Consider the following 27,329-nt stretch of genomic DNA (forward strand, 5'->3'; position numbering starts at 1 on the left):
CAATAAATACTGCTTGCAGCATTCTGCCATTGAATCATTGTACATATATCACAGAACAACCAAATGATGTCTTCTCAGGTTTGCACAGTCTTCCCCTTAAGGAAGGGGCAAAAGAATGACATGGGGAGTGATAAGATACTTTCTGAAGCAAACAAATCCCACAAAAACCAAAATCAAAGTAGATTGCCATTAGCACTGTGTTCAGGGAAACTGATGCTAATATTACAGACTTGCAACAAATGATAATTAGTAATGATTACAGTCTCATTAATTTCTCACCTGAGCTTACCTAAATGACTATTTCCTGGATGGAAATGTTGTTGTTGTTGTTTGAATATTCATATGTCCTCTCAGCTGTGTATCTGTATATCCAGCATAATCCCATGTTAATGTTTAGTGTTAATAGAAAAGGTATGAATTTAGAAATAGAAAGGGTGTGAAGTGCTCCAACTAACCCGAAGTGGTTACTGAGGAGAAAGCATATTTTCCCAAAAATATTGTGCTGTTATTTCCAGATTTTTTCTTTACAGTTAAGCCCAATAATGCCATCCATGCTTCAAAGTTACATCAATGACTAGGAGTCTACAGGACTCAAAGAAGAGTAGATTAGTGAATAAAATAATGCTTGATTTAGAGACCGTAATGGAGAAAAGATACACTCCTGCTCACATTTTAAGATAATTGGAGGAGAAAGGAAAAAGGGGGGGGGGGAAAAAAAAAACAACCACCCCACAACCAACCACAGATTCAGATACATTCAGATGTGAAGAAATAGAAATGCTGAATGATAAAGTGTGAGGGAGGGCTGGAGCAGAGGTGGCAGTGCCAAGCAGAGGACATCAGCACTGGGTAGATCAGGGAGAGGGCAGCAATCTGCAGAGATCGTTTTGAGAGCAGCTCGTTTGGTAAGCGGGAGGTCTGTAACAAAGGCTGCAGGCCAAGAGAAAAGAAAAGGTCAAGATAACATTCGCTGAAGTGCCAGTTCACCAAATCAAAGTTGACGGCACCAAATCTGAGTGTGGGAAATTGTGAGGAGGAGAGATCAACCCCAGGAGTTTAAATCTGAGGAAAAAGGATGGCTAGAAAGAAACTGAATATTTGACAACAGCGGTCATGCTGTTGAATGCAGCATTGTTCCCAACAGGAAGAATGGTAAAGAAAGGAGATTTTTCCTAAAGAATGCGATCTTTTCCATGTAATAGCTACTTCTAGGCACCGTGATTTCTTCCTCATGAAGGTCTATATAATGTTTTTACCTTTTTAAAAAATTCTATTTCTTACACTAACATAAGCTGCTAATTTGTTATCAACTTGATTATATTTTGCTGAACTCGGTGAATGTTGTTGAGTTCAATTGGTTGTGGCTTTACAGAGAACAATAAGTTTAAACAAATTGAGTAATGTCTGTGATCTAGAGAAGTATCTTATCTTTACAGACATGTTAGGAATTGATAATGCTTCATAACTTAAAAATATTTGTTGCTTTCATTTCTTCAGATTTAAGTATCTCAAATTTAAAGGAACTTTGCCTAAAAAATGCCAATTTGGGAATTTAAAAGTCGTATTTTTGAATGTTTTTTAATGTATTTTTAATGTTTGTGCATGCAGTTCATTACATATATTAAAAGCAAACATAAAAAACCAGCAGCCAGCTGTTATTTAAATTTTTGTTTTAGGAGTAAAATAACTGTAGTCCTTACTAAAATCCTGTAGTCCTGTGCTACCATGGATCTTTTAGTTTGGCTGTGTTATCACTGATTATGGAGGGAGTAGTGCACAAATATATTTATAGTATCAGGTAATGGAGGGTTTCAGCAGTACCTTTCTGCATATCCATTGTGGCCAGATTCTCCATAATGATTGAATTACAGTGCTCTTCTGTTTTGCCAGAATTCTGCTAATCTTGTTCCTCTCTTTTACCATAAAAAGGGAAAGCCAAAATAGTTGTAGTCCCTGATGACTCTTCATAAAAATAAAACTACGTAATTTGACTGAATTCACATTCAGTCTAAATGAGATTATTTCTGGATTAATTCCAGTTAGTTTATTGAATTAATTTTAAATTAGTGTTGATATGATGAGCATCAGAATCGGGGCCGCTGCCTTTTAAATGCTACAAAAATAAATCAGAACGTATGATGTAACTGTTCTATGTTTTTTTATCCATCTGGTTGGTAATGACCAGAATAATGAAATCAATCAACCTGAACAAAGGATAATGCAGTCCCCCCCTAATGTAATGCAGGGAGATGTACTGAATGGCTTACCAGTGTTTCCATCAAGTCCAAGTTTTTATTTTGTCAACCCGTATAAATGGTAAATACACTTGGGACAGCATTAGAATTGCTGTATTGTCTTAGTCTCGCATTTAGAAAATTTTGGAGGATATTGAAGGGGTGCTATGGCTACAAAATGCTGTCTTTGTCTCTTCTACTGTGTATTTTTTTGGTGCGATATGTAGATTTGCAGGCATTCAAGCAATGAAATGCTTTGATTCTCTCTACTGTTCTGGAGGGTTTTAAGTGATAAAGCTGCGCTCAAGCGAGGAGATGCCAACTATCAGGAATTTTGTTTCATTTTTCCTTATTTTTAACATTCTTAATTCATAAGTAGTGTTATTGCAGCTTGACAAACATGCTAGCTATGGATATCGGGGTCGGGACTGTCGCAGTAACCTGTATCTTCTTCCGACGGGTGAAACTGTGTATTTCATCGCATCTGTAGTTGTGTTATTCAACGTTGAAGAACAACTTCAGAGACATTACACTGGTCATAATGATGACGTGAAGTGGTGAGTTACCTGTTACACTTCAGTTTTCTTTTCTCTCAAAGCAATATTTATCTTGTAATACTTCATTTGCTGCTAAGGTAGTTTTGAAAATTCAAATGATCTAACCTCTCAAGTCAGGCATATGTTGGTTCTGTATATCTAACAGTGTACTTGGACAATAACATAAAGGTCTGGCACCCACGATAAAGGTGTATTTACTCGAGAAAACTTATTTTCCGTAACTTGCACTTTTTACATCAAAAATACAAACATGAAGAAATCTGATCATAAATCTACTAATTTTAATTGCTCTGGTTTTGGACTAATTATTGACTAATTTAGGTTCCCCTTGCTTCCTTTTTCAAGTAGGATAGAATGGTTAATCTTCATACGCGTTCTTTCCTATTTTCCTCAGCAGTTTTTGAGCATGTCTGTATCATGGCAGATATCCTACATGCTGCTCCAGAGCTATCTGGTCTTTCTGCCATGCAGGCATGCCAGCTTGGGCTTCAGTGATTTTTCTGTTTTCAAGCTTATGGGTGCTAGATATCAGGAAATACCAGTATCATTGAATTGGCATATCAGTACATGGTTTGTCTTGACTGTATGCATCTACTTGCTGAGAAAGAGCAGCCAGATTATCTGATGAGCCATAATATATGAACTGAGCTTGACATCCCTTCTTTAAATTTAGCTTTATGAAACACCTGTTGTCCATGAATCCCCAAAATAGACCTGATAATCAAATCTGTGTTGTGTGTTTCATAAAACTGAACTATTTGTATAATCTAATAGTTTTACAAGGAGATTTTAACTTGGACTTGTTCCATCCCATTTTTTTTTTTCTAAATTTTTCTAACTCTTCAGAAATTTCAAAGCTGTCTTCTTTATGAGCAAGTGGGATACAGTTCTCTGTTAAAAAGCTGGGTGAATTATTGTCACCATTCATTTCTCGGGGTATTTCACGTGTAGAACAGTATACAGAGCAGCTGAAGTGAAAAAAGAATTAAGATAAAAATTTAGATGAGAGTGGACTCTGCTCTCCCCTCTAGGCTGTGCTTTAGTACAGAATTTGGACTGCTTTTTCTTAGACTTTAACACTGAGTACAGTGTTAACAATTTTAATTTTAGAAAACAGTTTGATTCTTAATTTCAGCGTTACTATTTCTCAGTAACTACAGGACTTTTTTTCTTTTTTCCTCACCTTTTGATGAAGAATTTGGTGTCACCCCATAAAACCTGCTGAATATCTGGTCAACACATTCTGTTAAGCAATTTGTCATATGTTTGAGTTAACAAGTGTTCTGAAGGACTGTCTTTAGAATGTGCTTACCTTACTGACCAGACCATTATAAGATATTTTTTTTAATAAAAAGCATAAAAATAATTTAGTCAGTTCTGGTTTCATGCTTTTAAAATGTTGATATGTATGTTTGTCTAACTAAAATAAGGCTATTTGCTGCAGTGTCTGGTAAAAATTTGATTTAATGTATAATAAATGGCTTTAAGTTTCTTTTCTGTTTCTCTTTCCTTTTCAGCCTGGCTGTCCATCCTGACAGGATCACTATTGCAACAGGTCAAGTTGCAGGTACATCCAAGGATGGAAAAGTGAGTAACCCCTTTGTTGACGTACCACTGTGTTTATTTCACGAGGATGTATAATTGAGAAGATGCACATTATATCCTTTTCATGTTGCATTTAAACTGGTTTTAAATGATGGAGTTGAACACAATTAAAATTTAATTTGAGAATGCCTCTTGCACAATATCAAATTTATTCTGTTCCATTATCAAGGTCAGTCGTTTCTGGTTCCATTACTTATACAGAGAAAGGAAATTTGGGAACTGGGCTCCAAAAGAGATAGAAAAGGAAAGGGAAACCTGAGAATGAAGATGGAAGTGGGAAAAAGAAGGGAAGCAGAGGGGATTTCATTGTACATTATAGCACTTCATTCCTGACCACAACTACCAAGACAAAGTATAAGTAAAATGGACACCTTTTTCCTGGGTAAAAAAAATTTCATTATCAAGACAGAAATGATTTTCTTATTATTGTCTCTGCTGTGAAGCTCACTTATAAGCTAGAAAATTATTCAATTCATTACTTATCCTTGCTTTTAAGACCTGAGACAAAATGAGAATGAATGAATACAAGCAGAGGTAGGAAAAGGGTGAATAAAAAGTTTTTGTGTAATATGCAGCTGATTCATAGTGCTGCAAAGTTTTTGACAGACATCAAAGAAGAATTGTAAGGGAGATTTTAAAAATCATGCTTATATTGGGGATTTAAGTAACTGAGAAAAACAGCACCCACTATGATAGTTATCTAAATATAATATTATCTAAATGATCTAAATACAATGTTGAGTTACTCACCTGGCTTAATTTCTGTTGTGTGTTGGAGAAATCTCTGGTATTTCTGTTTTTAAGCTTCATAGATGCTAATGTTTATGACTGCATTTGTGAAATAAAATCTAAAATTTTGATGTATATGGGTAATCCTATGTAAAAGCCATTTCTATAAGAAAAATCCACAGAATTAAATATAGGGTTTTTTTTTTCTGTAAGAGGAGAAAAAAAAAAAGGGTTCTATGTTAAATTGCTAGTTATTTTGAAGATAAAACTTAGTATGTGCTTCCAGGGGTTGCCCTCTAGTGGCTTTGAGGTACATTTTCTTCTAGTCCTTGTGTATGCATTGGGGCTCCCTTTGTGTTACGGATGTCACCAACTGGGGGGAGGGAGGCACATAATTTTCATAGATGAGCAGGTGTTCTTAGGCCATTAATAAGTACCATGAATTTGGTTAGCAGGAAGAAAAAACAAAAACGTAGTTCTTATTATAGTTGTAAAGAACAATCAGGAATATATAATTTCTCCTATGCCTATTTTTATGATATTGGCATTAATTAGTTCGGAATTTCTTAATCTTTTTGCACTTGCTGTTTGATATAGATTGATTTAGTGGTTGACAAAACCCTGCTCATGTCACAGGGGTTGGAGCTTGATGATCTTTAAGGTCCTTTCCAGCCTAAGCCATTCTATGATATGAGCCAAAATTATGTTTGATGATCCTGGGCCTGCAGTAGGTCCTGTGTTGCAACGCTATCAACAAAAGTTTTCCCTTTATAGACACTGTATATGCTTCATTAACTTCTGTGGTCTAGAAAGAAAGATGGGTGAGGTTTGACATGCTGTACACTCTGGATGGTCAATCCTAGATATTGGCTCTAGGCATAGTAATGAGCAAATGATTTATAGTGTATGTGGTCAGCTCTAGAGAAGTTCCAGTAGCTTTCGTAACTTAACTTGTATTAGAATGTTTTTTGGACGCAGTCACAATTTTATTTTTAATCCCGATGTTTTTGTCCAAAATTGTTTCAACAGTTATGTCTGTGTCTATTTTTACAGCAATTACCACCACATGTACGTGTTTGGGATTCTGTAACTCTGAACACACTGCATGTCATTGGAATGGGTTTTTTTGACCGAGCTGTCACTTGCATTGCTTTTTCTAAATCTGTAAGTAGAGTAAAACAATATTCATATTGAGAATGTTTGCTAAACAGGTCTATGAAGCCTTGCAAATTTAGCTTCCTTAACAAAACCAGTGTCCAAACTTTTTTTTTAGTCTCTTTTCTTAAGCTGCTTATTTAGAGGGAGAGAGCTTACAGCCTAGTTGTTTCCAGCAATTTCTGCCATTCTTAAAGTTAGCAGTATTTCAGCAGTCTCAGAGGTCTACCTTGTGCATACCCTAACGTGGAATTAATTTCTTCAGGGACAGATATTTGTAGAAGAACTTCTGTTTTTTTCTTTAATCATCTCAGTGAGATTCTCCCTCTGTTAAATAAAATTAAGTTACTTTCTTAGTGCTTTTTTTTTTTTTTCTACCAGAAAGACTAATAAAAGGCCTTTATAATGACCTGTATCTCAGATTTTGGACTTAGAAAGTGGGAGTACCATGGGAGAGGCAAAATCTTTCACTTGAAAGCAGCAAAGGCATATGGTAAAGGGCATTAAAGAGTTGGAATCAAGTGGTTAGCCTCATGGCAACATGCTTTAAGTTCTAGTCCACCAAGGTGAGGAAAAAGAAAAAAAAAAAAAAAAAGATGACGTGGTATTTAAGTCCTGTATGAAAACAAGAGTTTGTAAACTGTCGCACAAGTTTAGAAAAGAGTTTGTATATTGCTGTCCAATTGTCTCATTGACATTTCAAAAAAAGAGATGTATTTCACAGGCAAAATGTACATCAGTGAAAGTTTCCATAAATATGTGAAACTTATTGGTGACAATATTTTATAGGAATTAAAGTGTGGAGTAAATTGGGGGAGCTGATTAGCTATGAAAGTGAAAGAATGCAGATCAAGATCAGCTTTGGAGGATAATGTTTGCTTTATAGTAGAGTATTGCTATTGGCAGATGTCACAAGAAAGTGAGTGTTTAATGTGTTTATGCTGTGATTTCACAGTCATAGCATTGTTTCAAGCATCACTTCCCATTCTATAGCAGTGTTGCTTTTCTCATTTCAGACAACCCTGTCTTCAGGCTGCTAATTCCTGTCTGTCTCCTTTTGGTTTGTGTTGGCACAATTATTTTTGTAGCTGTGTCTGAGATATGTACTAGGGAGCTAATCCATCACAAAAGCAACCAAGCAAACTTTTATATAACAAAATGAAGTAGTTTGTTTGGGCCCCTTTTTCATTCTTTTTCCTCCAAAACCAATCTGTTCCCTAAACAGGAAACAGCCCTGTTGATAGCCCAAACTTTTCTGCTGGCAGCAACAAGTGGCTGTGCTATGTATGGCAGATACAAGACTGTCAGAATTGCTGCCAAAGGAATGCTTGTGTAACCATAGGCTCGTTCTGTTCCAGCATGCTCAGGTGCAGTCAAAGCTAGTGTGTTTAATACCAGCAACAATGTGATAAATATTCATGTCTTACTGCTTTCCAACCTATTCAAATATCACTTGATTATTTATTCTACCATAGACACAAAACTAGGAATTAACCCCTCAAAATGAGGAAAAAATGGTCTGAACGCTACCTTTCTGTATAGCTACCACTTGGAAAAAGATGTCAGTGGTTATACAATTGTTACTGAGACCTGTGATGTCGTCATCTCCCCTCAGCTCATGTTGAGCATCAGTTGGATCTTCATCAAGTAATCAAGAAAAATGGGTGTGGAGAAGATCTAGCTAATCTGGTACATGAAGAAAGGCTAAAGTGATTAGGGTTGTTAAGATTAGAAAGGCTGACAGAAGACCTAACTATGAAAAAGATGTCTGTCAGAAATAAGCCATTTATTTTCTAGTCTGTTCCCTAATCTTGATCCATTATTGCTATATAATGAGTAAAATCGTTCCCTGTGTCCATAGCAGATCTGGCAAGAAGTAATTGGTCAAGAAACAAACTCAGTATAATCATCAGGAAAAAACTTGAAAGGTGCAGCTGATGATGTGTAGTTTGCCTTTGGGAAGATCTGTCACTGAATTTTTAAAAAGAGACACTTACCTCATTCTTTACAAAGTCTGATTTTCTGCAGTTTGCAAGTGTTCCTCTTCTAGATCCCTTTTAACTTTATTTTTTAAAAATCCAGTGAATAATTACATGTCAGGAAGTTCTCTAGGATAAATAGAATGGTAGCAAACTGGTAAATAAGTCACTTTCATCTATATGTATTTAATTATTTGGAATGTTTTCCTATATGTTTCTAATGTTTATTGGTTGCTACATTAATGTTTTCTATGTTTTGCAACAGAATGGAGGAAGCAGCCTTTGCTCAGTGGATGACTCAAATGACCACGTGCTTTCTGTGTGGGACTGGCAGAAGGAAGAAAAGCTGGCAGATGTGAAGGTGTTGCTATAAGATATTTTGTACTATTTTCTTACAATCTTACAATTTTTTTGTCATAAAATGTCTCTTATAAAGAAGACATGTGCCTTTTTAGGCACTTTCCATTTTATAAAATCAAAGAACATGAGGAAAGGGAATGTTTCTTTTTGCTATTGATTTCCCTAATAGCTTTTTTATTTAAAAAAAAGAAAAAAATGCTGTGTTCAGTCTTGAATTTAGTAGAAAGGCCTATGCCTCAACGGGAGAACTAGGTGCCAAAAAGAAGCATCTTAAACTAAGTCTCATAAAGAGTATAAAGAGCTATGCACTAGATAGACTAGATAGACGTAGTTTTAAAGAATAACCTTAGATACTAACTTAAAAAACACAAAGTATTTGGCTGTGTTTCTTCAGAATATTCTATTAAAACATCTTAATCTACTCTGACAAATAAGTGGCTTAAAAATGTTTCTTATATGAGGAGTTGATCAACTTATCTAACTAGAGAATAATTTCATCTTATTTTGTTTTCTTTGAGTTTTAAATTTTGATACGCTGTTTTTCTTTTTCCTTTCAAGTGCTCTAATGAGGCTGTATTTGCTGCAGATTTTCACCCCACTGATACAAATATAATAGTTACTTGTGGAAAATCACATCTTTATTTTTGGACACTAGAAGGGAATTCCCTTATTAAAAAGCAAGGATTATTTGAGGTAAAATTTATTTAATTTTGTTTATATTAATGGTACAATCATATGGAGGTAAGAGCTTGAGGAAATCAAAGCAGCATGGTCATGATTAAACTTGAAACTTTATAGAACTTTAGATTGCACTTGTGTTATCATTAGTTATGATGCAATAAGTCTTTGGAGTGCAATGTAAAAGCAACTTCAGCTTCTTTTCAGGGCTGGTAAGTGCTGAAATAATTTCTTTGCCCACTGGATGTTTGCATGGATTGTCACTACAATGAGATTTAGAAATGCAGTTACCATTCTGTTCCTTGCATTCCTTTTCATATATTCTTTATATACCTAAAAATAAAATAGTACCTGTAAAATAAGATTACTTTAAAACTCCTTATGCTTACCTCAAGTTAAAAGAGAAAAAAAGATGTCTTTTTTTTTTTTAATTATTTGGTTGGAGGAAAGACAATCTCCCCCCTACTGCAGTTAGAAATTTTGTGAATATCTTCTAATTTAATTCTGTTCTGTTCAGATACATAGGCATACGTAATACAAATCCAGATTGAGCTGGATGCTATTTGGTAAATATTTTCATTTCAAGGCGTTGATAAGGCTTTGTTCTTAAATACAGACTAAGCTTCACAGCAGTGGCATGCACAAAGGAGCAATGTTTGCAGTGACTGTAGATAAGTACAGTAGGGCCAGGTTAACTGCCTGTGGAGTCATTAATTGCAAGTACAGTAAAAAAGAAAAAAAAAACAACAAAATCACAACTGTTTAGCTATGTCAGTTTTTGTAGTTTATATCAATAAGGGATGAGATACCTAGATGACATACTTAAATTTGGTTAGTCTTTATTTTTAACTTCAAAACTACTTTTACAGATTTTGGCCTCTGTCATGGTTCCATTATTGCAAATGTAAAACTGGTGATCTCGATCAGTAACAGTTCATAGTTTGAGGGAGAAAGGAGACCATGCAAACTAGTAATCAATAAACATTGTAAATAATATCCTGAAACACTACTAGCCTGTAAAATTTGTCCTCTTATACATTTTGCTATTTGTTGCTGTCAGCACCTTAAATATAGGGTCTCAAAACAAAATTTCTGTTATCAAACATTAGGATTCTTTCAAGAGACGATTTCTTAAGCTTTATATTACAGCCAAACATTCTCATAATACCTGGTGTTAAAAATACTCATAACAAAGCTTGCATTCATCTTTGGCCATTTCTAAACTTTAAGAATTTGAGATGCGGAAATAATTGGGGAATTCTGTTCATATCTGAACATTCCAGGTCTTGTTTCAGGCCACCTCAATGAATGCATCCATATCTTGTAGCTGAACGGTGTCATTTTAGGATTCCATCCTCAAGTGATGTCTTTGCACATATTGACTGTTTAGACTTAGGAATGTTCTTAACTCCATCTGATTCATAGTAGAATTATATAAGACTAAACTAAATGACTCAAATGCATACAATTAAGATGAATGGGTTGTGTGGTGCTGTGAGTGTATATTTTTCATAACCATACAGAAACAAGAGAAGCCAAAGTTTGTCCTGTGTGTGACCTTTTCTGAAAATGGTGATACTATTACAGGAGACTCGAGTGGAAACATTTTGGTTTGGGGGAAAGGTAAGAAAAGATTGAAGTTAATAGTGAAAATTTATTATAAAAAAACTCGGAATTTTTACTAAAGTGTATTCTCATTTTAAGAAGAATAAATCCTGTTTATCTTGTTCTTTGTAAAAGCCATTCCAGTATGAACTCTCCAGCTCTTAAATAACTTATAGATGACTGCTGCAGCACAAAGTTGTGTAGAAATGTTCCTTGTGATCAAAAGATGAATCACAAAGCTATCCTGTTAAATAAGAATTTTACTGACAATAAGAAATGGCAGGAAAAATTAATTTCCTTAATCAAGGTGGTAACAAGAAACACTGTTAAATATAATCGATGATCTCAGACTCTTACTTATATCACCACTCTGTATTGTGTTTGCAAAAGTTATGCCTGTTGACGTATCCTTTAAAAGAGAACAAATAGGTTTGTTTCCTTAGGATGCCAGACTAAAATATATGCATGTCAAATTGAATTCTTCAGCTTTATTTCAAAAGAACAGATGAATAAGACAAACTTCTTAAAATACATTTTCTATTAAGAAAAGACTATTTTAAGCAGCAGAAAGCAATTTCTACTGGAAGACAAACAGTAGCAATATCCTAAACATTCACTTAGTATGTGAGGTGCTGTGCTTAGAAATAAGGAGAATCCTCTAAAGGAAGCTTATTAGAAAAATAATAAGGAATATGGATGACAGCTGCTCCTTATTTACTTTGTGCCTTTTCCCAAAATACATAAAGTGAGGAACAGATGACCTGGAAGCAATATGGTGAATCAGTTACACAGTTGGACCTTACTCATTTGTTTTTGTAGACTTTTGCCTTCTGAGGACTATTAGCTAAGAAGCTATTAGTTTTCTGTTTGTGCTTTTGGGCAGTTGGTGTATTATGACACTGTTGTGGATGGAGCTGAGTATTGTTTTTGAACCTCAGTTTCTTTCTAATTCTCCTTGTCTTTCTCCTTTAAACCAAGACATTTGAACACTGCAATGAAACGAAGTTCAGAAATTGTGTAGTCCCTCCCCTTCCTGCTCTTGGTTATTTTGGACTGACAGTGAACAAGGGAGATAGTGGCAGCTGCTGGCATGGCAGGGTCAGTGCAGTGCTCAGGTGCCAGTTTGCTTCGTGCCAGTACTCTTCTACTTTGGCTGCAAGTGGTCTGTCCTGACCCCATCCCAGACACAAAAGGGAATTACTTCGTATCTCCTCACCTCTGTTGTTTTTTGGGGTTGGAAAACAAGCAAACAAACACCACCACCTTTGTTCTTGTTTCTTAGTACAACTTAGTGCAACTAATTTTCTATGTTTTTGCTGATTTTTACTCAGAGCTTTGTGTTCGAGGCTGGACTGATCCCACCAGTACAGAGTAGCCCTAGGGAGAAGTTCCCTTATTTGAAAACATTTGTAGCTGACACTTTGGTCCATAGGTGTGGCTAGAAGGAAATGTGATTCTGTGGCTGACAAAACAATTGTTTTTTCCTAACTTGCACCCATCCCTCACTTGGGCTACAGTGCATTTTTAAGTAACAGAACCACAAATAATTTATTTATATTTCATAATTGTAACAATTCTCAAGTTAGAGATGTTTACTGTAATTGTTGTGGAGGTGTATTGAGGCTAAATAGGTACTTGAAAATACTACGTTCATCAATAAAGAGGTACCTGCTCTCTTGGGATGTGATTCAACACCTTATGCTAGACCAGAAAAGACTTGTCTTCAGTACAAGCAAGGTTTCTGATGGCTGTGGAATGTCCTTGGAGGATAAAAAGAGGTTGGGTTATTGTTTCATTGTTAATAATGTGCATAGTGCTACTTCAGATCAAACATGAGGTCAACTTCCCAAGAAAAGCTTAAGGGAACCTGTTCAGCTTTGTTTGTATTTGACTAGGAGTATGAATACTTCTCATTTTTGCCATGCAGGAGAATATGTTCTTAGGATGGACTAATGTAGTCTCTTTTGTGGATATGAGTGTTTTGGCGCAATGCTCCATTCCCAACATTAGCATTCTTTGGATGTAATCCTTGGCAGGTAGAGAAATGGAGAAAGAAATAAAGCCCGGGGAAAAAAGAGCTATTAAGCTGAGTGGTTTCACTAGCAGTGTCTCTTCTCTTATATCCAGGCACCAACAGAATAAGCCATGCGGTTCAAGGGGCACATGAGGGTGGAATATTTGCACTCTGCATGCTGCGAGATGGCACGCTGGTGTCAGGAGGAGGAAAAGACCGAAAGTTAATATCTTGGAATGGAAATTACCAAAAACTTCACAAAACTGAGGTGAAATCAGCTATCTTTAAATTTACTCTGTTGCTCAAACTGAAATTCAAGCTGCCTTTTGAAGACTGCTTTTGAAATCATTTTCTTTCCTTACGGATATGCATTCTGTGAAAAAACAAATCAACAGTAAAATGTGATACCCTGTGACAATAAGCCTGTGGTAGCCTAATTCACATTTTGGTATTCCTTGATATTTTAAATTTTACATTTTCTCTTGCATTTTATATTGGAGACCGGCAGTGATTCTTTCAGAACCTATGCTGTAATTAAAGGCACATACCTTGCAGGTGTATTGTATACCAGTGATATGAAGCCTGATAATACCTCTGAATGAAAATGCTTAATCTGATATCATAGTTGCAGTTAAAACATGATCGAGTTAACGCTGCATGAAAGAACCTTTTCTCTTTGCTGAAATTATTGGCTTATCTTTACAAATATAATGTTCTATAGATAAGGATTGTTCGATGCAAGCTGTTATAAACTTCTGGAAATCAAGAACGTATATTCCATCCTTTTTGTTTCTTCTCTGTGCAGCACTTTAAAGTGCATTTGCTAGGCCATATGCCTTTAAGAAAAAAAAAGTCACACTTGACAAATCATCTTGTAGTCTGACTTGCGTATGTTGTCTGTTCTGAACACAGATTCCAGAGCAATTTGGTCCAATAAGAACAGTGGCTGAAGGAAAAGGTGATGTTGTGCTAATAGGAACAACCAGAAATTTTGTCCTACAGGGGACACTGTCAGGAGATTTTTTCCCTATAACCCAGGTAAGCTGTTGCCTTTCAAGTCTTTAGGTATGTAATAGCTACAAAAGTATGGAGTCAGACATAAACTCCCTAAATATGAATCTATTTCATTTATGATTATAGTACTTTTGGCAAGAAATGTAACTTAATAGGTTATTAGCATCTATCCAAAGCAACATAGTTTTCTAATGTGTTAACATGTAACTTACTCACCTTAAACTTGTTTAAACATGCTTAGCTTTGTTGTTATTGTCCTCGTTAAAAAAATGTTTTTGTTTGTATAGGGTCACACTGATGAGCTGTGGGGACTTGCAGTCCATTCCTCTAAACCTCAGTTCTTCACTTGCGGACACGACAAACACATTACCCTCTGGGATGCTACGACTCATCGTCCTATCTGGAACAAGATTATAGAGGTAAAAGTTGACTCCTTTGACAGTGTTTCTCAGTTTGAGTTTTTAATACAATTATTGATGTAAAGTATCTTAGTGTTAGCTCTAAGAATCAAAAATGGATCTAAAATTTTTTCTGAAAATGGAAGACTATTAAAACCAAAGCTTTTATACCCCGGGTTGTATGGATGTTTGTGCTGCGTGTCGTTGAGGTGTGTTACTGACTTTCAAAACTTTTTTTTTTAACTAGGAAATGTAAGGAAGTATTTATAATTTAAAAGTATTTCTGATCTGGTTTACACTTGCTGTCCTGGTAATAGTAAAAATTAAAGAGGAAAAGAATTCTTTGGTGTCTTTTTTAGTTTTTATCTGTGTTCTATATTTTATTGGGATTTTTAGTACATTGTAGCCACAAAAGAAAACACATTTTTTGGAATGTACTGTCATGTCTCTGATATCAGTTTCATGTCTAGGTACAGAATACAGAGTATAAACTTGGTTTTATATGGTACTTAGGCACTCATCTGCTCATATGCAAACTCCTACTGGCTATGTGATAACCTGATCTTAATTTATACATAAATCTCCAGGAACAGATTTTTTTGAACAAATTTTTTGACACCAATTCTATCTCTAAATGTTTATCCAAAAGACGACCTTATTTTCTCCCAGAGACTGAAGTGATGCTTTTGTTTCTGTTTTGAGATGCCACCGTTGCTTTTTTTCTTTCCCTCTAATCAGTCTTCTATTCGCATCTTGTTATAGGTGTATTCTTTGGAGATGAGTATACTGAACAGTATCATCCAAGCTTTTTTCTTTGTGTTTCTTATCTGCCTTCCGTATAGTGGAAACATTCAAAAAATTGCTTCAGGAAAAAAAAATGCCAGAAAATGGCATAGATATATATAGATAGATAGATATATCAAATACTCAGGTCTACAAATAAAATTGTAGCCAGTAACTTACAGATAAACCTCATATTGCTTTCTGTGCAATGCAATAAATAATTATTAGTTCACATGAAGTTTCAAAACTCTTAACCATGCAACTTTTTTCATGAAAAATTTGCTCGTTATTCAGGCCCCCGTAACATTTAAAGTTGAAGCTAGTATTGATAATAGTGAATACAATGTGTGTGTTATAAATGCAAGATGATCAAAAGTCTTAACAGAATGGTATTTGCTATACTGTCTTTTGTAGTACCCTGCACCAGTTGTGTGCATTTGTTAAATCCCTCTTGGGAATGCAGATAAAGGTGTTTGTTCTGTCCAAACCAGTCATATGTTCTGGGATCTGTATTTTTGTTGACGTGAAAAGCTTCTGAATTAAATTGATTGAAGAGTCCAAATCAAAAGTTCTGCTGCTCTAGGAATTAAGCAGCATTTTCATAGGTCAGTGCCTAGGTTATAAAGACAGTTTGATGCATAGTACAAGAAATTAAAGAAATAATAGTAGTTCCCATTTATCTTATAAAAATGGGAATTAGAAATACTAAGAGTTAGGGTTGAGTGGCAGACAAGTAATTACATTTTCTTACCTCCTGATCACTTTAGGATTTAAGATGTGATAATGTGATTTAGATTTAAAAATAAGTTACCTCCCTTTAGTCCATAGGAATAGTGCAGGCTAGTTAAATCATGAGACTTGCTAAAATCTCAATGTGTTTGCAAATTACAGTATTACCAGGATGCCAAATGCAACATAAAATTATTACTAGCACGCTTAGACTATGAAAATCATTGATAAGTTAAACCAAATTGCCTAGCATCCATTCTGGTAGGCTTTCTAGGTGTAAAGGTATGGTTTTATGCATACAGCTTCTATAAAGCTTAGGAAATAATAGATCAGTAATTCTGATATATTTGTTGTGACAGGAATGTTTTCTCAGGCCTGTAATCGGAAGAGAAGTGCAAAATTTGGCACTTTGCTCTCCTGTATTCTAAAGAGGAGAGCACTTACAAGTAATTATCTCATTACTTGAAGATGAGAATTTGAACGGATCTATTAGCCAGATAAGCAGCTGTTTCAGGAACAAAGCAGTCATCAGCTCAAAAAGGTCAAAGTTTCTACTGGCTTATCTGTGGTGTCCTCTGAAAAACAGGACTGAAGTGCAGCTGATTATGGCTTCCCATGAGCTTCAATGAATATACAGCTGTAGTTTTGCAAATAGAAAGCAATCTCCAAGAAATTTTTTACTGAAATATTTAAGCTGCTTTGCTCACCTTTATTTATCCTTTTGAGAAAGGCTGATGGCAACAGCGGTGGGTCCATTACATCGGAGTTGTTTTTTTTAAGCTATTTGTAATTTGTTGAAGTTGCCATTGCCAGTGTTGTTACTATGAAATCGTTTGACAAGTTACTTTTAGGTTAGATAGTGAAGAAAACAGTAGCCTTGTACAGAGAGAAAAATTTATTGGGTAATATTTCAATCAGTTAAAAATGGTATTATTTTTCCTCTCAAATTTTTGTTTAAAGAAAAAATGAAAAAGAAGCTTACTCTGTTCCTGCAGAAGATAATTTTGTTCTTTGTTATTACTTGGACTGTTAAAAACAAATGTTTCCTTGTGCGACATTTTAGGATCCAGCACAGTCTTCAGGTTTTCATCCTTCAGCAGCTGTCGTTGCAGTAGGGACGCTAACTGGAAGGTAAGATGCACAGATATATGCCTTGGGCACCAACAAACAGCACGATTTTTCCAGCTCACTGCATCCAAGTTCATGTTCTTGACTTGCAGATGTGTGCCTGATATATGTTCATCCCCCACTGATTTGAATTGGATTTGAGAATGAAATTTATTTGTGATCCTTTAGTGCTGAGAAATTCTACTCTTGGAGTAGTGCACTGTTTGCTGAGTATTGCATGAACATGGAATGAAGAAATGGTTTCTGCCCTGAGAGTGTGACAATCTCAGATCAGTGCCAGGAGGCAGATTTTGGCAGAACTGATAGTCTTGGGTCAGCATCAGATGGTGGATGGAAGGTGCTTTCATGGTACCAGTGACCTATGTGTTAAATCTGTGTCCATCGTGGCAAAGGAGAGTTGAATGGAGGAGTCTGAGACAAGCAATTAAATTTGCTGGTGTATACAGAGAGCTTGTCTGAGGCTTAGAAGGCAGCATGAAGGAAATCTCTTAGAAAAAGAATATTCATTTGAAGATCTAATAAGTGATTTATTATTTCTGATGCACTAATGTCAAAAAGCTTTAACAAAATTTCAGCAAATGTCTCGCTGTGCTAGACGTGGTGTTAAAATGCATATGAAGAGGCTTCTTCTGCCTGAAGAATGTAATCTGTAGACAAGACAGACAAAAAGCTGGGTGAAAAATAGTACCTCTGTTTTATAGAAGAGATTGAGTCACTGGTCACATCCTGGATCTGTGGCAGACCCTTGGTTTAACTGGGGTTGTCCAAGTCGTAACAGATTGCCTTTGCCATAATTTCAGCCTCTCCTTTAGTGTCACTTGAGGGCAGACTTTGCCATTAGTACTGAAAGCAGTTGTGCTTAACAGAAAACATACAGAATGCTTATAGGCTGTGAGCCAAGAGTATTTGATTATTTGTCCCCAGAATTATGTTAGAAGCCTTGTGAGGATTCTTTTCATTAGATTATCATCAGCACTATATTTTGTCATTAATGCTTTGATGCAAGTACTGAAATGCAATTTTTATATTTGTCCCTTGTACATAATACCAAAATTAAATTTTAATTAAAAGTAAATTAATAAAGCTAATCATCACATCAAAAGAGAATGGTCTAGATTCTTTTGTTCTAGGAGTTAATATACTCATCAATTGAATTGTTAATATAGCATAGAGGAATCTTAAAGGAGAAGGGTCATTAAGTATAATTTTTTCGTTATTCTAATGAAGAGCACAGAGTATAACAATAAAATCTGAGGATTGCTATCTGGGTCAATGTCACATAGTTATTCTGGTTAAAAAACATTGGAAAGGAACTGTCCTGGTAAAGTAATAATAAAGCAAAATGAGTAGGAGTTGCTGTTTTTCTTTCACTGGTGTGAAACTTATGCTTTTTTGACAGAACAAAAGTTGGCTAACAAAGTAGATTTAAATTTCTTATGGAATGGCTTATTAGTCTCTTTCTGTATTTACAACAGGTGGTTTGTGTTTGACACAGAAACAAAAGACTTGGTCACTGTACACACAGATGGAAACGAACAGCTGTCTGTAATGCGTTACTCACCAGGTTTGGGAGCATTTATTTACTGCTTTTTAAGTCTTTGCATTTATTTGTTTTAAGATCATTTCCCACTTGAAATACTTCAATTGAATATAAATATGCAGTGTAATATTGTCCCTGTATGACTGATGTCTTACTCTCTGGAGCCTCCTGCCTCCATTCTACTCACTGCATTTGTTCTGGCTTCACTGGGAAGGGAAAACAAATGCAACTGAACTGTGCAGGTTGTTGCAATCAAGTTAACTCTAAATGGGCTGTCGCTGTTTCCAGAAGTGCCATATATTTCTAATAGCAATATTTTCTGTATCAACTTGCAGCGTTGTAACCTTGACACGCACATCAAACACAACTTAAAAACCAGAAGTTTTCAAGACCATCCTTTTTCAAGATCGCAGACTTTATGTACAGTTCCTATAGTATAACTTTTCTTACTGGAATAATTACAGTTGTATGTTGTGTTTTTAGATGGAAATTTCCTGGCAATAGGTTCCCACGACAACTCTATTTATATATATGGTGTGAGTGAAAATGGAAGAAAGTACACTAGAATTGGCAAGTGTTCGGTACGTAACCTTTCTTTTTCCTCCTGGTTCAATGACACCATAAGTATGTAGCACTATTAGTGTGGTGGTTGTTACATCATGAGAAAGATACTGTTCAGTTAATGCTGCATTTTTCTCTTTGTAGGGTCATTCCAGCTTCATTACTCATCTGGATTGGTCTGTTAACTCACAATATCTTGTGTCTAATTCGGGGGACTATGAAATCCTGTATTGTAAGTAAAAATCATACTTAACCATTTTGTAAACAATTTGTGCAGTCTAATTCAGATTTAAAATTTAAATGAAACACATAGCTGCCAAAATAGACCATATGTTTTAATTCATCTGCTGCAATCAAAATCTATCTGATTTGAAAATTAAGTGTTCATCATACTCTTTCTTGTTTTTTCTTTATTATTATTTTTTTTGTAGGGATCCCCTCTGCTTGTAAACAAGTAGTGAGTGTTGAAACAACAAGAGATATAGAATGGGCCACGTACACCTGTACTTTAGGATTCCATGTTTTTGGTAAGTATCTTTCCTCTCACAAGCTTTTATCATTCTTGTTATTCACAAATACTGTGGATGCCAATTTTTTCTTGTGAAATATGACTATTCATACTTCAGGGGTAAACACAGAACTTCTGTTACGCCATTCTTATTGCAATCTGTCGTCGTCTTTCAACCCAGAAAGGCCGTGATTTAATATTCTTGCTAGCTGCAAGAATATATATTAAATTAAGATATAAGTGAGAGGAAAAGAACGAAACTGCACTTTGCCCTTTCTGTCACACTAGTGCTGCCTTCTCATCTCTTTCAATTTCAGGTTCCATTTCTATTGAATTGTCAGTCATTTATGTGGCCACTGGGCCAAATCTCATCAGACCAGTTTCCTTTGCGCTGGTTATTGTGCAAACACAAAAGGGATGGCAGACCTATCATTATATACTTCAGTGTAATTTGATGCCAATTTGATAGAATATGCAACAATTAAATGACATGAAAGAAGTAAAAACGTAACAAAATCATAATGAATTGTTTCTAAGGGATTTCTACTGCTTTTGAAAGAGCTGTGTTCTATTGCGTGCTGTATATTTTTATTTATTCCACAGTACGTGCAGAGCTAAACAGATCATCTTAAAGCTGAATGCAAGAGCCATAGGAAGCCATAAAATACATTCAAAGAGGAGTCTGTTTTAGTATAAACAATAAGCAGAGAAAATTTTTGCCTTTGTTTCAGGCAGAATAAATGCATTGATGTGTTTGAAAGCAGCCAGAAAGGACATGTTTTTACAGCCTAAAAGATGGGATGGCAGTAACAATATGCCAGGAAGAAACATTCAAATTTGGTAATGTTTAACTGACAGGCACTGCTTGGGTATCGCAACAACACACAGCCTCAGTAAGAGGAGCAAGGCTGCATGTTAACATCATGCTTTTCTCACATGAGGGATGAAAGCCTTCATAAAACTGTTAATGTATTCAAGTCCACAGTGCTTGGGATTGGATTACATCTGACAAAAAGTTACAAAGTCTTTGCATTTAATGTCAAAGATTCACGTATGGGGAACCTATGGAAACATTGCAGACATTTTTATTCTTAGTCTTCTATGCAGAACAGGTTTATTTTAAACTACGTATTGCTGTTAAAGCAACAAGTATGAGGAATAAATAAGGGTAGCTGTTAACGTGAGTAATTATTGCAAATATTATTTTATTAATGTAATAGAAATTGTGAGGAAGTTAATCAATAAATAAAATTTTGAAGTGAAAGAGTGTAAATTATTCAAAAAGGGTATGTGATATAGAAATAAAGAACACAGTGCTGTATATATTGAGGATTCATAGATACGCTGTTAGGTTCAGACTGGAGAGGAACAAAGATAACACTTAATTACAGGTGAAGAAAAAGAATTTTAGTGAGGACAATGTTGCCCATCCTCACAGAAGGATAAACTATTTGAATTTTTCTAATATGTAGCAGAATCAGTCAAAGCACAGGAACTGCTTAGGATGTGAAATTTTTAACAATTCCAGTGTCTGTTGGGAAAGGAATTGCAGTACAGTGGCTACCCAACAAGATCTCAAAACTATTTTCATAGGGAAAATAGATGAGGAACTAGAAGGGAGTTTACTCCAGGCAGGATTCATTGAGGTGGAATGAACTTACTGAGAGTGTGAACACATCCTGTGTAGGAATGACTGGAATCAGGGAGGTCACACAGGATGAAAAATAAAGTAACAAATTGAAATTAATGGACTTCAGAGAGGCAAACTGCATAAATCCAAAGTTCTATTTGGGAATATCTGAAGTTGGAAAGGAAGAGTTGGGGAAGTGTAGCAATTCCTTAACTGATCTGATGGTTGGAAACTCTGCTTGCACAGAGGAAAGATAGAAATGGCAGCAAGACAGCAACTTGGTTAAACTGTTAAACTGGTTAAACCTAGATGGAAGAGGAATACTGAAAGTAGAATCTGTTGGAGGACCAATCAAATATAAATGTACAGTTGTGGCATGTACAGTAATAATTGAAGAAACAGCGAGTATTGAGATGCTGCATAGAGAGGAGGAACAGGAGAGTTAATAATGTGAAAGCTGAGGTGTTAAGACTTCTTTTTTCTCGTGTGTCTTAATTAGAAGACCTATAACCTGATGGCTAACCCAGTTAGTATCAGTAAGACCTTTACTTTGGGTAGGGAGGAATAAATTTCAAAATTAGGTATTTTTCAAAGTATCAGACTGACACGAACTTTGTTATATCTCTAGAAACAACTGACAAGCATAATCTCAAGACCATCAGTATTTATTTTCAGGACCTCACTGAAAAGCAGTAAGATACTGGAAACATGGGAAATTGGAAGCAAGTCTAGTAATGTTGGAAGTCACTCTGTCCATCAGTACATTGTGGCCTCTGAGCAGCCAACATGAGCAGTTTTAAAATGTTTGCCAGGATTATCCCACTGGCTGTAGAAGATGCAATCATGTCATCTAGGACAAGAGATATTTAGGATATTGGTAGTTCAGTAACTGCTGGCTGACTTAAGGTACAGATATTTTCTCACTCAAGTATAACCGTGTTAAGAATCACAGATAAGCATGCATAGCATTCACAGTTCATCATCATCAAGGCTAGATGGAAAATGAACACTCATTTGTTGAACACCTGTCTTCAGGTATGGAAACAGGTCAGTCAGCCTGGAAGTGTTTGAAAATCAGCACCATGTAAGGAAATGTGTTCAGTGTGGGATATCTTAGTGATACAAACACATGTACAAGACAAAAGATCATAAAAGGCTTCCTGATCTTTATGCTCTTGCAAAGAGCACCTTGGGCTGCTGGATACACAGCCCAAGGCCTTAGGTCATATTGCATGTTTGTTTTGTCTCTGTTTTAGAAAGATCGGTTTTTGAGGATGAAGAACAGGAATAGAAAAAATGTTAGGGCTTTGGAAAACATCAAAACACTGCAAGCAAAGTAGAGATGAGGCTGGCTGGTTCAAAAGAGTCTAGGAGGCTGTACCATGAATTTTATTTTAGACTATGAATAGCATGGATGATAGGTGTGTATAATTTATAGATGGCATGAAGCTGCAGGATTAGTAAACTGACAAACAGAAGAATGGTATGAAAAAATAAGGCAATTCTATAGGAGACAAAAGAAGGTTGTAAGCCTGAACAGCAGAACCCAGTTGTACAAATAGAGAATAGAGGCTAAGAGGCAAGAGAGCAGTTCTATGCAGAACGATCAGATTACTCTTGCATGAGAACTGAACATGACTCAACATTATTATGCTGTTATTAAAAAAGGCAGATGCATTACAAGGGTATAAAATGAAAAGGATGCCATGCAAAATGTGAAATAATCACCAATTTATCAGTATCTGCTTCAGTAACAGCTGGAATACTGCTCCTGGCTTTTTTGTATTGGACCAACAGATAACGTAGCCCAAGTGCTGACAAACAAGAATAATTACACATCTATACATTGTTCTGTGAGAGGAGATGTAATGAATGAATTTACAAAAAGAGAAGAAGAAAAGAGCATGGCATCAGTCTTCAAACGAGAGAATGGAAGTGGTCTCTTATTGTTTCTGCAGAGGATGGGGAAGAAAAACTTGGCTAATTTTTCGGCAAATGCGATTAACTTACGTACTAGAGAAAAACAGTGTGGCACTGAAATCATTTTGAAAGAGCACAGCATCCCAAAGTAAAACAAACAAAACTGATATAATTCTTTCCCTGTTTTGAAATAACAATCCTGTTCTTCTAACCATTTCTTTTAGGGGTTCTCAGCTTATCATAAAAACATCTTGAGAAAGCTCCTGTCAGTTTTTCAGCCTGTTTTCACTCCAGGCAGTTATTTAAAACAGCTTTTCTGTGTCTCTTCATTCTATGCAGCATTGAGCAGCATGAGTAGTAGCTACTGCATTTCTTCTTTGCACATTCCTTCTCTTTCTTTCCTGCCTTTTATTTTAGTATCCCTTATCTAGCAAAGAATGTTTCCGTCAGGTCAGAATAGGGAGTAACTGGCAGTCCGGCAAATCAATACTGTTTCATTGTATTTACAATAATCTGCAACTTCTTAAAGACATGATGAAATCACTTCCTCTTAGTGCTTTTTTTTGCTTCTGTGGAGGGATGCAAAGATCATATTCAGGAAGAACTGCATGCAAATCCAAGCTAGTTTGTTTAGCTACTGTTCCACAGTAGGGATAGATTCGCATTTTGATAGATTCGCCATGTAAGGGAAACTGAGTGTGCCTGCCGTGCCATGGGTGTCCTTCAGGAAAAAGGTAGGAAAAGCAGCAGTGAACAGCAGATGCCTCATCCTGAAGCATAATGGCCTTGAAGGGAGAGCATACACTCAAGTGGAATTTGAAAGTGTTAAAGATTTCTTCCTTGCATGGTGGTGTCCACAGTTGAATTTTAGAGCAACAGTTTTTGCAAGGACAGCAAGGAGTAGAGTATGAGAGGAAGAATTACTTAAATAAGTAGTTGTATCTAAAGAAAAGCATTTAAAATTTTAGGCAGTCTGTTTCTTTTTAAGGGATTAATTATTAAATAACATTTAAAACCATATAATTTTTTGTGCCATAAGTCAAAAAGTAAGCACTATGCACAAAGTATATTGAGTTGTACGTGGATAGTTACTAAGGCTGCAGTAATGTGAAGAAATATTTACCACTTCTGTTAATAAACAGAAGAGTATTTGTTACATAAACATACCAAGATTCTTTCGGGCTCTGTAATTCAGCAGAATTTTTTCCTTTTTTTTCCCTTATAAAGTAAATAGCACTTTGCTGAGTGGAGAAATTGAAATATTTGCGTACTTGATTTCCTATTATTTCCTATTATCTATTATCCTGCTCTTCTGCCGCTTCTGAAGGATGCGTACTAACTCAAATGCAGTTACTTTTATAGTTTTTTAAACAAGTAACAGTATTTAAACAAAAACTTCAGCCACTTCTGTTTCCATTATAGAAGCACTTAATTAGTCCTCCATGTTTCAGGTGTATGGCCTGAAGGTTCGGACGGAACAGATATCAATGCTGTTTGCCGATCACATGGGAGAAAACTGCTGTCAACTGGGGATGATTTTGGCAAAGTACATCTCTTCTCATACCCGTGTTCACAGTTTAGGGTAAGGAATTTCAAAACAGTTCACTTTTATAACTTAGAGAAATGTATTAAGTGTTGTTTTCCTATTTACAAATGAAAAAGTATGGTTAAGTATACTCCAAAGGAATTTACTTAAGCCTGAGGCTGATGTTAAATTTTAATTCAATATTGAAATATTTTAAGAGTGATAGGATGTTTTGGTTTCATTGTAGCTTGAATGTTATGATGACATGTTTTCAGGACACTTTACATTCTCACTTACGTGGTGTTTTCTAGGCTCCCAGCCATGTGTATGGTGGACACAGTAGTCATGTAACTAACGTAGACTTCCTCTGTGAAGATACCCATCTCATCTCCACAGGTGGAAAAGATACAAGTATTATGCAGTGGCGAGTCATATAGAAGAAACATCTGTGTGAACGTACGCAGTTGAATCGACCATGCACAGAACTTCTGTATAAACTGTATATTTAAAACTTAACAGTATGTTTGCAGTTTAGCCTGGTCACTGTGATTTTTGTTTAAAAAATTCTTACAAACCTCAGGAAAATTAAGCCCTGTGCTGGTTACTTTACTCAGTTTAGTGATTTTTTTTTCATTGTTGTCACACCTTAAGAATGATTGTTTTTCTTTTGTGTACAATATACAATGCAGTACAAGTTTAATATTAAAACGTGGCTTGACAGTTTGCAATGCAGTGGTATCAGCAGAATGTGACTATCTTAAATGTTGTCTATAAACACTGCTAAAATGGTCACAAAAATGCCTTTCAAAAACTGTATATATGTGCTTGTTTCACTATCTACACTTTGTACTGTATATCTACTTATTTAGAAAAATCTTTGGCGATGTCAAGGTACTGAATTGCTTCTGATAGAGGATGATGAATCGATACAAAAAGTATAAAGAAGATGCAAGCAGTAGTGTTCTTGATCTGCAAATGTGAATGCTGGCAAATGTACGTTCTCTTGGGAGTAGCAGACTTTGAGTACCACCTGTGAAGAGTTATTTTCCTTTTCAGAGGAGTGAAGCAGCAGATAATGTCCTGGTTTGAGCTGACTATCTCAGCAGGGTTTACAGATGGCTTTTGTGGTTCAGGTATTCCGGAGAAGTTTCAATTAAAAATCTTTTTACTTGTATATGACAAATTTCTTTTTGCAAATGAAACAAAAAGCTTGACCACATCCCCATTATCGGTTGATATATTTAACTAATATGTATATTAATCAGCATGATGCTATATTGTACATGTATAAGATTTTAGCAGTTCATAACAAATGGTAAGGCAATCCAGCTTTACTTTTTTATGCTTATGGATATTGTATATTTGTATTTTAAGACCAAGTAGACCAAGTCTAAAGATATCTTTTTAAGTGTACCATAAACCTGCATAGGGTAAAGGAAGTCTTCAAACCTACATGAAATATTAATGTGTAACTTCTGGCCCCTGTGTTTTGTGCATGGATGGATATTTATAGTACGAAATAAGATTGTGTTTTGCAATGAAGTAATAGTGGAGGTGGTATAAAATGGTTAAAAAGGCCTTATCAATGGTGATTGTGACACAGATTGAAATGTATTGTTTACTTTGAGGAATGTATCTGAAGAATTTTAAGAGAGAGGAGTCTTCAGTGGACTCAAAAGATATTAAAATTTTGCTCGTAATGGACGCGTTAATTCTCCGAACTCTAAAGCACTGGTTGTTTAGAGTGATTTAAATGAAATGGAATCAATAAATTTTGAAGCTTTTTTTTATTACATCTCCAACCTCCTACACTGAAAGTGCAGGACACCAATAAACATGTATTAAAATGAATTTTCACTGTATTCTTACTGTGTAGTACAATATATTTGCTTAACATTAAATGCTAGAAGAGACAGGCTTTTACCTAATGATGTACATTTGTGAATTTGAGATTAGAGTAGTTTTTGGAACTATTTGGGAATAAAATATTGTGATATATAATATCATGCATTAGCACGTGTCTGAGAATGTGAACTCTGCACATGGAGAGTGAAGCTCTGCTTCCACAGAAAGGGAGAAGTACATACTTGGTTCTGCCTGCTATAACATAACATTTATTTCTCAGTGCTTGACTGAGAGGAGTGTCGTTCCACTGCATGGGGTGATGTTTGCAGCAAGAACTCCTGACACATCTGTGTTAGGAACTTGTCCTCAGGTAAGACTGAAGCCATGATGTCAGTTGCTTTAGACAGATGTTATTTAGTGCTGTCGCTGAAGAGATTTTACTTCCAGCTTCTTATTCCTGTCCCATACAGCAGTACAAGAGTTAATGGAGATATACATTAGCTTCACTAGGAGAATACAAAACAGCAAATGTGTTTCCTCAGTTGTCTCCTTGGGTTTAGCGATGTGGCTATATGAATGCTTGTACCAAGGCAAAGGAAGCTGCAATGTGAAGAAGGAAGTGCATGGACAGAGTAGTAGTGGAACAGCTTCTTTCAGTGGCAACATTCATCTCCCACTGTTTGACATCTGTGAAATTAAGGCATATTTCTGCTCTTCCTAATGTTAATCCAGTCCAGAGAAGCTGTAATATTCAAATGCCAGGTTTTGTCTAGATAGCTAGTTGATTGTCACCACACCTCGTGCTTATTAATTGTTTTGCTTTAGCACATGG

The 27,329-nt window shown here is 35.7% G+C and overlaps 1 protein-coding gene across 9 annotated transcripts in view; it reads left to right on the top strand.

Annotated features, from left to right (window-relative positions):
• EML1 (EMAP like 1) overlaps positions 1 to 26,503 on the top strand; it is a 116,773-nt gene extending 90,270 nt beyond the window's left edge. For all 9 annotated transcript variants that reach the window (XM_085225616.1, XM_085225615.1, XM_085225617.1 and 6 more), the window contains 16 exons: positions 2,642 to 2,791; positions 4,309 to 4,378; positions 6,179 to 6,289; positions 8,525 to 8,620; positions 9,178 to 9,312; positions 10,821 to 10,920; positions 13,030 to 13,184; positions 13,829 to 13,954; positions 14,218 to 14,349; positions 16,904 to 16,971; positions 18,444 to 18,532; positions 18,992 to 19,089; positions 19,214 to 19,301; positions 19,501 to 19,596; positions 24,579 to 24,709; positions 24,964 to 26,503. In XM_085225616.1, coding sequence (XP_085081742.1) covers positions 2,642 to 2,791; positions 4,309 to 4,378; positions 6,179 to 6,289; positions 8,525 to 8,620; positions 9,178 to 9,312; positions 10,821 to 10,920; positions 13,030 to 13,184; positions 13,829 to 13,954; positions 14,218 to 14,349; positions 16,904 to 16,971; positions 18,444 to 18,532; positions 18,992 to 19,089; positions 19,214 to 19,301; positions 19,501 to 19,596; positions 24,579 to 24,709; positions 24,964 to 25,089 — 1,771 coding nt within the window. In that variant the 3' untranslated portion in view covers positions 25,090 to 26,503. The remainder of the gene's footprint in view (positions 1 to 2,641; positions 2,792 to 4,308; positions 4,379 to 6,178; positions 6,290 to 8,524; positions 8,621 to 9,177; positions 9,313 to 10,820; positions 10,921 to 13,029; positions 13,185 to 13,828; positions 13,955 to 14,217; positions 14,350 to 16,903; positions 16,972 to 18,443; positions 18,533 to 18,991; positions 19,090 to 19,213; positions 19,302 to 19,500; positions 19,597 to 24,578; positions 24,710 to 24,963) is intronic.
• Positions 26,504 to 27,329: the final 826 nt, after the last annotated feature.

Source organism: Meleagris gallopavo, chromosome 5 (assembly GCF_905368555.1).
Source record: "Meleagris gallopavo chromosome 5, MGAL_WU_HG_1.1, whole genome shotgun sequence".
Classification (NCBI taxonomy): domain Eukaryota; kingdom Metazoa; phylum Chordata; class Aves; order Galliformes; family Phasianidae; genus Meleagris; species Meleagris gallopavo.